General features: G+C 34.6%; 1 protein-coding gene and 1 pseudogene across 6 annotated transcripts in view; one reads left to right on the top strand and one right to left on the bottom strand.

Moving 5' to 3' along the window:
* Wasf1 (WASP family member 1) overlaps positions 1 to 16,522 on the top strand; it is a 79,770-nt gene that overhangs the window by 49,729 nt on the left and 13,519 nt on the right. For all 6 annotated transcript variants that reach the window (XM_003466045.5, XM_005002025.4, XM_063254002.1 and 3 more), the window contains exon 2: positions 13,588 to 13,748. In XM_003466045.5, the coding sequence (XP_003466093.1) occupies positions 13,616 to 13,748 (133 nt within the window). In that variant the 5' untranslated portion in view covers positions 13,588 to 13,615. The remainder of the gene's footprint in view (positions 1 to 13,587; positions 13,749 to 16,522) is intronic.
* Positions 4,850 to 5,896, bottom strand: LOC111755693 (sodium/potassium-transporting ATPase subunit beta-3-like; annotated as a pseudogene).

Below are 16,522 nucleotides of genomic sequence, written 5' to 3'. Positions count from 1 at the left end.
AGGTATATCCCCGGACCCAATAACCAGAAATTTGCATAAAGATTTGTATGATGAAAGTTTATCCTGGCATTATTTATTATAAAAACATTGAGAAGTCATGAAAATGTTCAACATTAAGGGAATGTTAAATAAATTATAGTACATCTTACAGATTACAATATTACAATTAAAAAGATTTCCCCCTGTGTTTGTGAGTATATGGAAGTAAATACTGTAGAAAATTTTTAGATTATATGTCAATATTTTTAAAAACTTTAAGACATACACAATCTGATGCAAACATTTCTGCTAGGAATTGATCTAGTGGATACTTTTGTGCAAGTTGAATATGGTACGATTGGAAGGAGAAATCAGATTCTGTTATTTCTAACTTGTCTATTATTTGATAGAACTGTTAACTAAGCAAGAGTCCAGTTTTTGCTGGAGAAAGATAATGATTTTAAGGCTTGTCTATGTTGATTTTTATTCATACAGACATCAAGAAAGAGATTGCCAAGCAGTATCTGGAAATACGTGTCCAGAGAATAGTAGAGGTCTGGCCTGAACATAAAGGAAGGGCCGGGTGATGAAGAGCAGGTGTACCTTTTCACACATCTTGGCATACCTGATGTGCAGACGGGGTCTGTGGGTGGGCTTGTTCTCATCTGTGACACAAACTGATGCATGTTACTACGTTAAAAGAATATGTGTTCCCCTTTTCGTTGATGGAAACAATAATCGTATTCTCTATAATGAAACTTTGCTCATTCCCTGAAAAGTGAACTGTTAAAATGTTTATATAACATGCACATTGTGTAAATTCATCTAATATGAAAGAAGCAGTAGAGCATATGACCAAAAGAATACTCAAAAAGCAGAGTATATTCCTAGGTCCTCTTCTTTGGCGCCACATTTCCCCTCTTTGAGTTTGTTTTTAGCTTGGTGGTTCTCAGCCTAGAGTGCTTCATGGCCTTGGCATACTTTTTGGTGCTTGTGAGATCTATATAAATCTTCTGTTTTAATTTTCATTTTGAAAAGATTTAATTAAAGCATATTCTAAGTCTTTTAGAAGTCTGCTTGCTAAATAATGTATCAATGTTTATAACTATTTATGATTATGATTAGTATAGCTTTTGTGATAGTAAACTTGACATGTTTCAATATAATGACATTATAAAGGCACAAGTGCTATTATAAATGTGTGTTCATATGGTAAGCCTAACTAGTGTTAGCCAAGTGATGTGTTAATATAGTTTATTCAGATAAAAAGCTATGATCTTTCATAGCAGAGCAGGCATGAATAAAATAAAGCAGATTTTGAAGTAACCAATACAACATTGATATAGCAAGCATTAAAGCAAAAGAATCTCCTTATATTAATTTAGCTACTTTTTTGTTTTGTTTTGTAGTTTTACTGTAACTTTTAGTTTATAGTTTTGTAAGAACCACAAGGATTTTACATCTGGTTCTATATTTGTGTATTTGTTTAGTAACATAATAAAAGTAATTTAACATCAAAACTTTTTTTCTCCTCAAGAAACATTCATATATTATTTAATTTTTATGCACAATGTAAGCATTAAAACTTTTAGAGTGGTAGAAGGTATTTCTTTAAAAATTTTTATTCAGGAATTTTTTAAGGTATTTAAAATATTGAAATTGTTTTTATTTGAATGCTAACCTGTTTCCAAAGATCATACAATATAATCCTTTATAGTCTGTCTTATGAAAATTACATTTTCTATAACTTAACATAAACTTTTATTATATTAATGACATTTGAAATTTAGAAACCCCCTTAAATGATCATAGGTTAATGATTTCATTGACACATTTAAAGGATTCATCACTTGTCACTGATGACACAAAATACTTTGTTTTTATACTTTTTATATAATCCATGAAACAATTAACTATAATTATAATGTGTACTTTAGAATAAGCATTGGTTTTTTCTCAGAATTTTTAACTGCAGCCAGTCCTTTAAAGTTTTAAATTTTAGTTTTTTAATCTGAAAAATAAAAATTTAATTTATTTTTCTGACTTTCTAAAGCTGTAACATCATGTTGAGATTTTTTAATACTTTGTGTATTATTTATACTTTTATGCATACATATTCCTTATTTTGCATCAACAGACGATATTCTGCACCCCCGCAACCCCTTCCCATTGAACTCACAATTGCGTGCTTGAAAGACAGGCGCTTATGCCACAGAGCTAAATCCCCAGCCCAAAACATTCTTAACATAACTTAAGAGAACATATTATTAATATTAGCAGTCATGTCCAGAATGTTAGTTTAAAATGCTATTAACATTTTCTGTTTGGACTTAAGTTTCATTTTCTTTCCCTAAAAGGATTTTCAGTATACTGGTACTAATTTAATAAATATGATATCTTAAGTGGTATTATAGCTAATTCTGTTTTTAATTTTAAAATATGGATTTTAGATATCAGGATTTTAAAGAATACCCATGAAAAATTTTGCTTTGTTTGCTTGCTGAGACAGAGTCTCATTATGTAGTCCAAGCTGGCCTTGAACTCCCTCTATAACAGAAGCTGCTGACTCTGAACTCATGATCCTGCTGCATCAACCTCCTGAGGGTTGAAATTATAGGCATATGTAACCATATTAATTAAAAGTAGTTTTTAATTAAAAAAGCATTACAAACATTTTAGTTTGTTTACTTAAAAATTAATAATCTGGAGGGATATTTTAATTGATATACTCTGACTTAAAGTTATTAATTTTGCTTTAATAGTTGATAATTTAGTTGCTAAGAATATGAAAACTATACAAAGAAACCTATGATTTTTGTTTTTTTTCAGTATCCAACAAACCTAATTACTTTTAAAACCATTTGAGTTATTTAAGAGAGGAGAGTTTTTTTTTTTGATTGCTATGGTAATATCTTTATCTAACAGGTTAACAATTTCAAAATTAGTTATTTTATGTTTCAGTAAAATAGTTTAGCTTTCTGGCTAAGAATTTCTTCTCAATTATCAAGTTAGGCATTGATAAAGATTATTAATTATATGTAATTTATCCTAATTTTTTATTGCTTTTAGACAGAAAACATTAAGAATGCTTGGAAACAAATTTGATTTTATATTTGCTTGCCAATTAATTCATGCCTTTTAGCATTACGGTTTTATTTTAACTCTTTCTAATCTGACAAAGGATATTACATTATAGATAATTTGGGGGACTGGGGACTTAGCTCAATGGCACGAGCACCTGCCTAGCAAGTGCGAGGTCCTGAGTTTCATCCCTGGTACAAAAAAAGAACAAAAGATGATTTGGGGAATCTGTAAAACAGGAATTAGGCTGTTTTCTCAGGATTAGGATTTAATTTTTTCTAAGGTTGCAATTTGGTCGCAACCAGAATGGTTGAAAGAATTAGGTTTGTGAACCAAGGCACCACTGTTAGGGTTTATTTAAAATTTTGCCATTAAGATTTTGATAGTTCGGTTAGGTAAGTAACTATTAGACTCACTGAGGGTAAGAGATATAAAGCAGTGAAACACCCTGTTAAAAACGAAGTAAACAGGGCCAAGCATGAATGCTTATTCCTGTCTTTTTAGCACTTAGGAGGATGAGGCAGGTGGACCGCTGTGAGTTCAAGTCCAGCCTGCACTACATAGTGAAACCCTGTCTCAGAAACAAACGAACCAAAAAAAAAAAAAAAGAAAAAAAAAAAAGGAGGAAGAAGAAGAGGAAGCAGTAGTAGCAGCAAATGGAAATGATTTTATTTCCAAAGAGTTTTTATTGTATTTAGAGGCACTGTTTTTTATTTTATTTATTTATTTATTTATTTAGGTACCAAGGATTGGATTCATGAGCTTGTGCTTGCCAGGAAGGCACCCACGCCACTGAACTAAATCCCGGCCCGTTTTTTTAAATTTCTCATTGATGATACAAGTTGATTATACTTGTTGTTGGATATTAGTATATATACATAACACTTTTTAACTCATTTATTTCACAATATAAATATTTTATTAGAATCCACAGTCTGCTAACTAAAAGCAGTAACAAGGTATTTTATAAGCTCTTATGCAATTTCTCATTAATTTCATAAAATATTGGGTGCATATTCATTGTAACCTAAATATGCTGTTTCGCCTGTGCTCTAAAATATATTTATAAGTGACTTAGTTTCAACATTAAAGTAGTCCCATCAGCTTTTTTAGAAAAGCATGTTTCACAACTAAAGTTTGTGCTCTTAATCAAAAAGATCCACAGATTAATTCAGCATGTAAAAAAATTTACAAAATCCAAGATAACACTTTCAGATCCACCTTTACTCTTGTTTTTTCTGTCCATTTTGAACTTCTCCACACACATTTCTTGGACATAACGTCACTTAATGTTAGCTAGTACCACTTTACCCCTAAAACTTTCTTGGTATAAAAACCGGAGTTATCCAGTGATGAAGTCATAAAATATTTACACTGCATGGCACACTGCACTTTAGCTACTTAGTAATTAAACCACATTTAAAAGAGGACAAGACATCCTCCCATCCCACATGCTTGGAGCCACGTGTTGTGTTCATTGGTTACTACAGCAACTGTACACTGGTTGAAAGGGTAGCACAGGCAACAGACGGTGACTTCAGAGGACACCGAGCCCTGTGCTCTGGAAGCCTGTCGTGTTGTCCATTGTCAGGTCGCACACCATTTCTCCTGGTGTCCTTGGAATTCTAGAATGGTAGGTGCAGCTGACACAAATGAAGACAGACAGCACATCTGTTCTGTGGAGACATCCATGTGCACTGTACTTTCTGTGCTTTTTGAATGCATCTCTTCCCAAAAATGTGTCAAAATCATCCTCATTTTTTTAGATTTCTTGTTTTGCACTCATACATTACTTCATTCTTGTGCTGTTAGATCTAACAGAGACTTGAATAGCAGCAACTGATGGCTATAGATAGCCCATATGAAGTGTTCCCATAATATAAAAACACAGAAAGACCGTAATTCCAAAATTAAGATAAGTTGATACAGCTGCTGTGTTTTCATACTTTATAATACAGTCTAACCTTAATGATCCTTCAAGGTTTAATCCAGTTATTCTATTCATTTTCACAAGAACACAAGGTTGGTAACAGCCACAATCAGGATTATTTCTGATTTATACCACTACATGCTTGAAGTAATTGGAAACTTCTACGTAAACTAGACTCCTCCCTGAGTACAGTCAGTGAGGGTCTTCTGTTCTTCTAAAGAGTATGACTTTAAAAGTGTCATAGGTCTTTAACATACCCTTCATAGGAACTGGATCAGACACACTACAAATACCTTCTAGTGCAGTCCCTGGTTTGGGAAGTACTTGAGTCCTGGACTAGGAATCCGGTCATGGTATTTTGGAACTTCCTCATTTGGTCGAAAGCATAGCCCACATGAAAAAGAAGACTAGAACCAGGAGCCCATCCAAACTAGGTACAAAAGCAAGACCAAAGCCCAGCTCGTAGCAGTATGCCCCAGGAGCTCTGCTGGTCAGTCGTGTAAGATTAGTCCCAGCTGGGGTAAGGTGGCACCCAAAGACTTCTCACTTTTCATCCTGGTGTGTGTGCTGGCAACAAGGAGCGGCAGGCCCAGGGACCCCTCCCGCCCACCGGGAACACTGAGGTGCTGCTTTGCCGAGCAGGCAGCCACTCAGGCCACTCATAATTCTTCCTTTAAAAACCTCCCTTCTCCACCCCTTCTATTTCTCAGTTCTATCTCTTTTGCAAAAGTTGTTTCCCTGTTTCCTGTTATCTGTCTTTTAATTTGCTCTTTTGTATACTTCTCCAATAAGAAAAACCATGCAATATTTAAGCTTGCATGTCTGATTTATTTCACGTAGTGTTCTGCTCTCACGGTTTCCTACAAATGAGTCAAGTTTATCTTCTTTATGAAAGTAGTTCTCCATTGTATACAACTACCACGTTTTACTTATTTCCTTGTTTTGCTTTTCTCATGAGAAAGACCATATAGTATTTAAACTTGTGTGTGTAATTTATTTCATTCAGCATTATGTTTTCAGGATGTATCTATTTTCCTTTCAAATTCATGTTTATAGAAGAATAATCCTCCATTGTGTGTAAACGCCACATTTTTTTATCCACTTGTCTGCTGATGGACATATAACCTGCTTCCAAGATTTGGCTGTTAGAATTGAGCTGATATAAACATAGATATGCATGTATCACTATAATATGGTATTTTATAACTCAGGAAAATTCCTACTGTAATTATTATATAACAAATCTCCTTTTTCTTTTGAGATTGGAATAATATTGTAAAGTACTTCATGTGCTATTCAGCAGTCCTGTGATCAAAATTTGTATGATTGTTACACCATAGAGCTAAAGATGCAAAACTGAGTAAGATAATCTTACTTTCGTCAGCAAACCTGTGACTGCAAAATGCAACTATAAGGCATTATTTTTCTTAGATGTATTCCTTTTCATACAAATATAAAAGCAGTTCCTTAGGTCAGAAGTACTTCCTTTAGAAAGCGTGTGAGTGTATGTGTGTGTTTCTGTCGTCTGTTAGTAACCTAAAGAAAAAAAGTGCTTCCTTTCACCTCATAGTTTTTTCTTCCTTTGTTTATGTATTGATCATCTTCGGTTTTGTAGATCTTGGAAAAGCAGGCTCAGTAAGGCAAGATTTTTGCTGTCGGGGACCTGTCATTTAAGAAGAGATGCACAAGGCAAGACTGGTAGCGTGTGATCGGGCAGAGTGTAGGTAGCTGCAAATCCAGATGAAAGTGGATGGCTGCGCCTGCTCGGGGGATTCAGTCCGGCTTCACGGGGTGGTGCTGAGTCTAGATTCAGCAGTCGGGTCTTGTGCTGAGCGTGAAGGGACAGGCCTTCTAGGCGAGGTGCTGCGGTGAGGCAGGATTGCAGGAGACGCTGTGAGCCCGCAGGAGGAGTGCAGAGACAGAGGGCAGGAGGCGGCAGCGGCTGCACCCTCGAGAACCACCGGACTAACCTGTTAGGACTTTTTCCCGACAGAAATCCTGGGAGGATCTAAAGTTTTCATCGTCTTGAGTTGGTGTGAGGTGAAATGGTTAGAGGGGTGCCGTAAATCAAACAGTAAAAGAAACCTGTAAGACGGAAGGCAAAACAGGTGGCCCAGGCAAGTACGGGATGACGATTGAATTGAAGAGCGCAGGGAGGGCAGAAAGGGAGGGAAGCCGGAGTCTGCGCCAGTGATGGAGAACGTGGGAAGGCTCGTGATGTCTTACTGGATACAGTGACCGCAAGGAGGGGACAGAACTGAAAATGACTGGATTTGAAGAGGAAATGCAATGTTTAATTTTGAATATTGAATTTGATATATCTTAGGGATTTGCAATTACAGGCGTCCGGGAGACAGCTGCGTATGCAGCTTAGGAGGGAAGTTTGAAATGTGGCTACGAAATGGCTTACTTATTCAACAAAACATATTAAACATCTTTATATGCCAAACATGTATCAGGATATGAGGGTAAACACAAAACCTACTTTTTTATACTAATAGACACCATTCAGTCATGAAGATCTATAGAAAGTAAGACAAGTGATATAATTAAACATTCTGAGTTGCTACAAGAGAATTTTAGCAGAAGGATAAGATCTAGTCAGAGATAAAAGACCAGCAAATGTGCTTATTTAAGCTAAAATTTGAGGAAAAGTAGGAGTGAAGAAAATAGGAAATGTGGCAAAGAGAGAATTCTGGGCAGAAAGAGCATCTTATCAAAAAGTACTTAAAAGTACCTGAGTCTGAGTTAAAGGGAAATAAAGAAACGTTTAGCTGTACCTACAAAAAGAGACATGTCTAAAACATGAAGATTTAAGAAGGTAGAAAACAAGCAGTGTGAGAGCTATATAATTTAAATTCCAAGCAAAACTGATATAACTGTATTAATGTCAAGTAGACTTCAAAGCATTTGTGTTACTTAAGGAAAAGAGAACTTCATATTAGTAAATGTAGTTAATAATATGGTTTCAGAATGTAAAAATCATGTGGAGCATATAAATCCAAAGTCATAGAAGGAGATCTTGACACATCTCTGATAGAACCAGCAGACAAACTGTGAAGATGTAAACATTGTTTATTTCAAGGATACAAAGTGTAACAGCAAAACAAAAAAATCAGTATAATTCACTACATTAATCAGATAATCAGCATAATAAATGCAGGAAAAGCACCTGATAAAAACATCATTCATAATTTTAAAAAATCTTAGCAAACTACAAATAGGCACTTCTTTAATCTCTTAAAAGATGTCTACAAAACAGTACTGTAATAACAAAAACCCTAATGAGTGAATTGTTGGAGTCCTTTCCTTTAAGTTTAGGAAAAAAATCAAGTATGCCTGCTGTCATAACCTCTGTTTAATTTTGCACTGTTTTGAAGATTCTGGCTAGTATAGTAAGGCAAGAAAAAAAATACAAGGCGGATTACAAAGTTATTATTCACATATGGTACGATTGTGTAGCTTTTAAAAATAAATATGGTTAGGTTACTAACTGTCTCTAGAAATAGAGCTAGTATTTAAAAATCAGCTCATTTTCTTCATGACCAATAAAATAAACTTAAATATAAAAGTATACAATTTCCGGTATCATAAAAAAATCATATGTAAATATAATGTATATATTTGTGTGTATAAAATCTTAATGCTTAAGATTTCTTTTTCAGAAAACTATAAAGCATTACTGAGATACTTAAAAATCCTGAAATAATTCCAGGGATACACTGTGTTCTTATATAGGAAGAAATGTATAAATAATAATACTCCCCAACATGATCTATAAATTCAGTACAGTTTCATTCAAATTCACAGTAGTGTTTATGTATGTGACTTAATAATCTGATTATAAAAGTTTATGAGAAATACAAGAAGTGGAGAATCAACAAGAAAACAGCCCTGCTGGTTATCAAGGCCTATATAAAATTCTATTAAAATAGTGTATCAATAGTTTGTTAGAAAAGTAGACTAAAAGACTAGTTGAATAGAGCCCAAAATTGGATTTAAAAATATGTAGGAACTTGATTGATAACAACAGTGTTAAGTGAATATATAAAACAGACATACAGAGCAAAAGTCCAAGACAAAACAAAGCTAAGAGGAAATATATATGGCCATATTTATCATTTTGGTATTGAAAAAGATTTCAGAAATCTATGTTTTCATAATAAGGTTAAAAGGAAAGTTTGATAAATTTCACCATTTTGATTATAGAAACTTTTACTCATTAAAAGACTTCATATAGGAGTGAACTACCAAGTGACAGAAGATATTTACATCATATATAATGTTCAAATGATTTATTCTGTGTAGCTACAAGTCAGCTTGCACATAAGAAATGGCAAAATGAAACTGCGCAAGAGCACCAAATGAGTGTTTCTCAAGGACAAAGTTCAAAAGATCAATAAAGATGAGAAAGTGCTTAAATTCATTAGTAATATGGCAGACTACAGTAACTTACCATGATGCATCCCCAGCGATAGTTAGCATTTTAAAACTGCTGGTATCAAGTACTGTAAACATATGCAGTATCAGGAGTGTCTTACATTGCTGAAGAGTGTATGCTGTTGCAGTCAGTTTTGAAGTGTTTGGCATCCTCTAAAGCTGAAGCTCTGCATATCATTAATATGGCTATTTTCTAAAAGTATATTTGAAATAGGTACGTGAATCATTGTTGCAGTGCTTTTTATTTATTTATTTATTTTTGGACCAGGAATCAAGCTCCTGACCTCAGCTTGCCAGGCAGGCACTGTGCCGCTGAGCTAAATCCTTGGCCCCTCGTCATAGTGCTATTCATAATAACCTCATACTGAAAACAACTCATACCAGGGTAGCAATGAACAAATTATGGCGTAATCGTAAGGTGGAATGTGGCACAGCAATGAAGATGCACAAGCAGCATCTGCAAAAGCCTTCATGGGTAACTGTTACAAGTACAGTGCTAAATGAAAGAGGGAAGGCACAGAAAGCATCACGTGTTACTTCACATAGTAACCAAAACAAAACTGGAGTGTTTAGAGTTCCCTGCTTAAGTGATAAACTATAAAGAAAAACAAAGACTTGCTCATTTTGAAAGAATAAAGACTTGGGGAAGAATTAAGGTAGGGTAATTGTGAAGGAGGGGATCAGAGTGGAGTATTTCTGCAGTCAGGGCAACACTTTTCTTATGTTACTTGACTATTAAATTTTGAGTTAGCTTTTATCTGTTGCATACTGCACAATTTAAAAATTGGGCAACTTGAAAATGTGAAGAGAATACTGCACAAACAGATCAAATGAGACATTTCATGGAAATACGCTTTAAAACATGTTGATAAGTAACACTGGTGCAATTAGATATATCCAGAATCTCTTTGATAGTCATTGAAGCTCAGTAAACAGTACCTCCCTTCAGGAGCCATTATTAGCTAGTAGATAAGCACAGGCGTGCTCTTTGTCACGGTGGTGTGAGACTGTGACGATGACTGTGCAAGTTGAAATCATGAGAAACTTTTAATTCATTAATGATAAGAGTGATAGTTGTTCCGTGTTCTTTGAAATTGCTGTCAAACCATTGCTCTTTTTTAACTTTATTTTTATTAATATGTGTTTGCCTTACATGTTGATCATATGCCTCATAGGGAGGTTGTACCTGTACATAATTACATCTTAATCTTTTTTCTCGTTCCCTTCCTCTGCCTTTAACCCTTCTTTCCCTCCCTATGTATAGTAGCTTTGTTTCCAAACAATGCTTATTTGTTAAAATACATAAGGACCGTTTTCTTAACTTTTACTTTTTTATTTTATCAATATATGTTTGCAGTTCATGAAGTTTACAATCATCTTGGGGTTATATGTACACACCCAGAGCCAGTTTCTCTTTTAAAATTCCCTTCTGTCCCTTTCCCTCCCTCCTCCTCTGAGTCCCTTATTTCCGTTCTTATTGACGTTGTTAATCTTAGCTCATGGCATGGCGTGTGTTTACACTGAGATTATTAGGCTCTATACTTGGCGTATCTTTGTTCTGTGTATTTCCCCTTCCCCTCCTTGTCAGCCCTCACGCTTTTTCTAAAACTTGCAGCACTTCCCCACTTAGGAGAGACGTTCACTTGTCCCTTTCTATCCATGCTTTATTAATGTCTCTGCTTTATTTTGCCTCACTCAAATGAAAGCTACCATATAGTATTTCAGTTTGTATGTCTGGTTTATTTCATTCAACATTATATTTTCCAGGTGCATCCATTTTCTGACATATATCTCAAATCTGACATTCTTTCTAGCAGAGCAGTATTCCATTATATATAATTACCACATTTTCTGTTTCCAGTCATCTGTTGATGGCTATACAGGCTATTTCCTGGACTTAGCTATTAAGAGTTGTGCTGATAATAAACATCACTATGCATGTGTCACTGTGAATGATGTTTTAAGCTCTTTGGGGAAGATACCTAGCAAGGGGTTCACTGGGTCATAAGGAATTTTTTATTTTACTTCTTTGAGAAATCTCCATACTGATTTCCAAAACGGTTTTACTAGTTTACTTTCCTACCAATAATGAAAAAGGATTCCTTTTTCATCACTGCCATGCCAGTATTTGTTATGGTTTGATTTCTTAGGGACTGCCATTCTTTGTGGAGTAAGATGGAATCTTAGCATTGTTTTCATTTGTGTTTCTCTCATGGCCAGAAATATTGAGCATTTCTTTATATGCAGTATTAGTTGACCATTTGTAGTTCTTTCTTTGTGTATGTTGATTGCTGCTGCCCATTATCTTGATTGAATCTTTAACTTTAGGTGTTTTTTGTTTGTTTTTGTTTTTGTGTTTTTGTTCTGTGTATAGTCTAGATATTAGTCCTCTGAGAAGTAGCTGGTAAATATTTAAAGACCTTTTAAGATTGATTTATTATAATCGAAAACGCCAGAAACGTTAAGAATTAGTATATTTTATTTCTTTTTAAAAAATTTACCAAGACCACTTTGAGCAGTACCTCTGCCTTGAATAACTTACAGTAGCCCGTCTACCAGAGTGAGCATCTTTCCTCACTTGGCAGGTTGTAATACTCTTTTCTACTAAATTTGAATCTGGTTCCAGCATTTTATCTTTTGCACTTCAAATATAGTGAAATAGCTCCAAGGGTTACTTTAATGTGAAATTCTGCTCGTGTCACTTCTTTTTGTTACACTTATATTCCTCATTTGTCTGTAAGTTGCTTTCTTGAAGTTCCTCTGCCTTTATATGTAGGGTCTTTAAAATACTGGCAATAACGACATTAATTCCCACAGTCGACTATTTCTTCTGTTGCTCCACTTATTTTGAATGTAAATTTCATTTCCAGGGTTACCAGGTTTTTTGGTTCTTTGCCACTTTTTGATCTCTTTTATCTTTGTTGACCAATGTCTCTCTTTTGGCTACCCAGTTTTTAAACTTTCACATTGGTTTGGCGCTGGGAGGAAAGAAAACTGGATAGCTATGGAGTTCGCTGTCTGTGGCTGAATTGAATCACAAATGGAGTTTACCAAATTACCCACTGGCTTTGAAAGATCATGATAGGTGTCTCACACTAACAGGGATTTTTGGGCTAAATCGGGAGCAGTGGAGTTTGTGTTTATTAGTATGCTCTGGGAATTGAAATTTGAATGTGTGGTTGAGGGACTGATGTTTAAACTCAGGTTACTGAAATTTATGTACATGGGAAGCAACAAAGTGAGGATAGTTTGTAACTTTAAAAAGTTAAACTTTTTAATAAAGTATAGATTTTAATAGATTTGATGAGACATCAGGTACGAGACTGCTTTAATCTTTGATCTCCAATTTGTTGAACATTATATATTTTATGTGGAAGTGTAAATTTGACATTATCCTAGTTTCTTTAATCCCTTTATAGAACTGTACTTACTTTCTTAGTACTTACTTTCTCATACCAAAGTTCTCTAGAACAAAATCCCTACATATAGTTATTTTAGAATAGTGATGGTAATTATGAATTTACAGTGTAGCTACTGACATTTAAAGTAAGTTTTTAAAATTTTTTGTAATACTGATATTTTAATAATTGGAAATGAAACAAATTTAAATTTTGACTTTTAGATAATTCCATTTTCTTCATACAAATGTATAACTTTATTCATAAATGTGATTAGACTGGGATGAGGGAAAGGATAAAAGGAGGAAAATAAATAATATGTATACACAAAGTAGCTAAAAGTACTACTCATTGTATTAGTTCATTGCAAGGAATGGTTAGTGCTTGTATTGTTTGATCATTTTGCATGCCTATATCTAGTAATCTTAGCAACTATATTGAAGACAACAATATGCCATTGTTACCAAATAACCATTGTTAATTTCCTATCATCTTGGTTTGAAATTCTGGTTTTGTTTTTTCATCTTTTTTGTCTTTTTGAGACAGGGTCTTAGTATGTAATGCTGGTTGGCCTTGAGCACGCTCTTGCAGTGATCCTCCTTCCTCAGCCTTCCAAGTTCTGGGGTTCCAGGCATGCACCACCATGCCCGGCTCTGTATCATTTTTATTGTGTTTCTTTACTTTAAAATTTAAAAAAAGAGATAAGAGCCTGACTCTGCTGGTTGACATTGAATGATTTTTTTTTTTAATTTCCCATAGGTGAGCTGGCACAGGAATTGCTCTCAAGATGCCGTTAGTGAAAAGAAACATTGACCCCAGGCACTTGTGCCACACAGCATTGCCTCGGGGCATTAAGAATGAACTGGAATGTGTAACCAATATTTCCTTGGCAAATATAATTAGACAACTAAGTAGCCTGAGTAAGTATCTTTGTGTCAAACTTACAAAACAGTATTTTCCTGTAGAATATTAAGAAGAAACATTTGTGATTAATTGTGGAGGAATATTTGGTATAAAGGGCATAGAGTTATCCCGAAAGTAACTAGATTTTAAGTAAAATTAATGAGTTTTTAGACAGGGTCTTCTCTTGTGTTCCTTTCCCGAGAAAGGGAAGCAAAGATACAATCTTCAGGGCAAAAACACATGATAGATGAGTAAAACTGAGGTTTCTTTTTAGATAAGATTCAGTGTATGAAGGATAGGATCAGAGTTGTCCTTTTGCTTAATTGTAATCTCTAGTTCTCATTTTTAGAGGCTTCAATTATTTATATTGTGGGACATTAGTAGCTTTCTATATTTTATTATCAGAGATCCAAAGTGAAAAGTATGAGGTCATCACTAGTCAGAGGATTCGGCTAGTCAAGATAGTTTCATCTAAGGGCTCTTAGAACATGTCAAGATTTTGATACACAGCATGATATAAAAACATGAAATTGGCTGGTGGCAGATAGAAGTTAAACAGATTAACGAGAGAATAAAGACCAATGGGTTGGTTGATGAGGGAGAAAATATACAGTATAGTCCCATTTATTTATTTATTGTCTTTTTCCTTTCTATTGGTACCTTGGATTGAACTCACGACCGCCTGCTTGCAAGGCAGGTACTTATGCCGCTGAGCTAAATCCCCAGCCCCTAGTCCCATTATAACATTATAGTACAGAGCTACTTGATTAAGGAATTAAGTAAATTACTTACCATTATTCTAAATTTAATCATGCAAAAAATTTTAAAAATCCTGCCTGTATTTTGAACTGAAGGATTAGCTATTTAATAAAACATCTACTTTTCCTTTTAAAGATAAAACAGGATGTTCTTAGCCTACATGTATTCTTTAAGAAGTCCTAGATTTCTCTAGGCATCGCATACCCATCAACATAAATTCTACTGATGGTTATGCTTGTTTTTTCATTCCTTTTTATCTTTCCTTTCTATAATTGAATATAATCATCCCTCAGTGTCTGTGGGAATTGGTTCTAGGGCCCCCTTTGAATACCAAAATTCATAAATGCTCAAGTCCTTTTTTTAATGTAGTACCGTGTTTGCAAATAACCCACACCCTACCATGTACTGTACTTTAAATCATCTCTAGACATCACATGTAAAAGAATGCAAATTGTGTAAACTGTTATACTGCATTTCATAAAATAAGCCCATCATAAGTTAAAAATATGTCAAAAATGCATGTAGTACACTTAGACTACTACACATCATAACTTAGTAACATAGTACACTGTGGGGCATAAATTGTTACCACATTTAAAGATATTTTGCCAACTTTTTCACGGCCTGCCGTTGATTGATCTAATGTAGTATAGCATGACTTCATGTAAAATACATATTCTATATACATGAGTACATCAATATATTAATGTTAAGACATGTTAAGAGCATAGAAGTATCATAAATAACTTCAGATGAAACATTTCTTAAAGTGAATTTTTTAATATAATACAGGCATCTTGTTTTAGGTATACATCCAGTGCATAATTTAGAATTAATATCATTGTGTGTTAATTTTCAGTACTAACATTTCTTTTATAAACTATGTGAAAACGCAAGGAATGTTTTAGTGTGATAGAGCCCACAGAGGCAACCTCTATCAGAAAGTGCATGATTAGGTTGTAACCAAGCTCTGCAAATGTAAATACATTGTAAAAATACCAACTACATATGTTTCTGTTGCTTCACATTGGGAGTCACAGACCCACATAAGCATTTTCTAATTACAAATTAGCCTCTTTGCTGGCAGTTTTCCCACTTGACATAATGAGAACCTGTAATTAAATTTAAAAGGCCTCTAAAATGATCCCATGTATTAAAGAACCATGCATGTAAAATAATCAATGCTGCTGCCAGAGCCTGTTTACTTTTACATTGATAATTCAGATTTGATGATACAGCTTTCAAACATTTGTGCTTCCAAGAATTGAAAGAAGGGCCAGGGATATAGCTCAGTGGCACAGTGCCTGCCTGGCAAGCGCAAGGTCCAGAGTTTGATTCTTGGTGCAAAATAAAAGAAAATTAGAAGAGATAGAGGGAATATAATAGAATGAGGCAGGTAACTAAAACAATAACCACTAAAATAAGTAGTTTACAGCAAAAAAGAACTAAACAACATAAAATGTAGAAAAAAGCCATTTAGTGTAAAGCAAATTGCATGTGTGTGTGTGTGTGTGTGTGTGTGTGTGTGTGTGTGTGTGTTTTACTAGTGATTGAACCCAGGATCTTCACACTGAGCTACATCCCTGGTCCTTATTTATTTTGAGACAGGGTCCCCAAGTTACCCAGGTGAGGCTCCAATGTGAGTCTTCCTGTGTCACCCTCCCAGATGCTGTGATTGCAGGTGTTGGCCTTCACATTTGGCTAAAAGCAGATATTCCTGAACATTTCAAAATTGTTTTCTGTGCTAGAACAATAACCATGAATCCTCAAGAAAAAGTTAAATTACATTTTGTGTTCTGTTTACGAAGGCAGGGAAGCTTTTACAACAGTTTATCCAAAATAGTTAAAATAATAATTGATTCATTTAATAATCTCTGAGTTAGAAAACTTGGCTGTCTTAAATGGTCCTCAGTAACTGAGGTTTTTACTTTGTTACTGTTGTCAGAAACAAAAGTGCTTGTGAACACTGTGATGAAAATAAATTGCAGGGCTTCACATAGCTTGGGGCTGGGTGCCCTCCTACGTCTTTAAT

The sequence above is a fragment of the Cavia porcellus genome, unplaced genomic scaffold (genome assembly GCF_034190915.1).
Source record: "Cavia porcellus strain 051 isolate PalLab524CR breed Dunkin Hartley unplaced genomic scaffold, mCavPor4.1 scaffold_7, whole genome shotgun sequence".
In the NCBI taxonomy this organism is placed as follows: Eukaryota; Metazoa; Chordata; class Mammalia; order Rodentia; family Caviidae; genus Cavia; species Cavia porcellus.
This window is presented reverse-complemented; position numbering and strand designations above follow the sequence as displayed.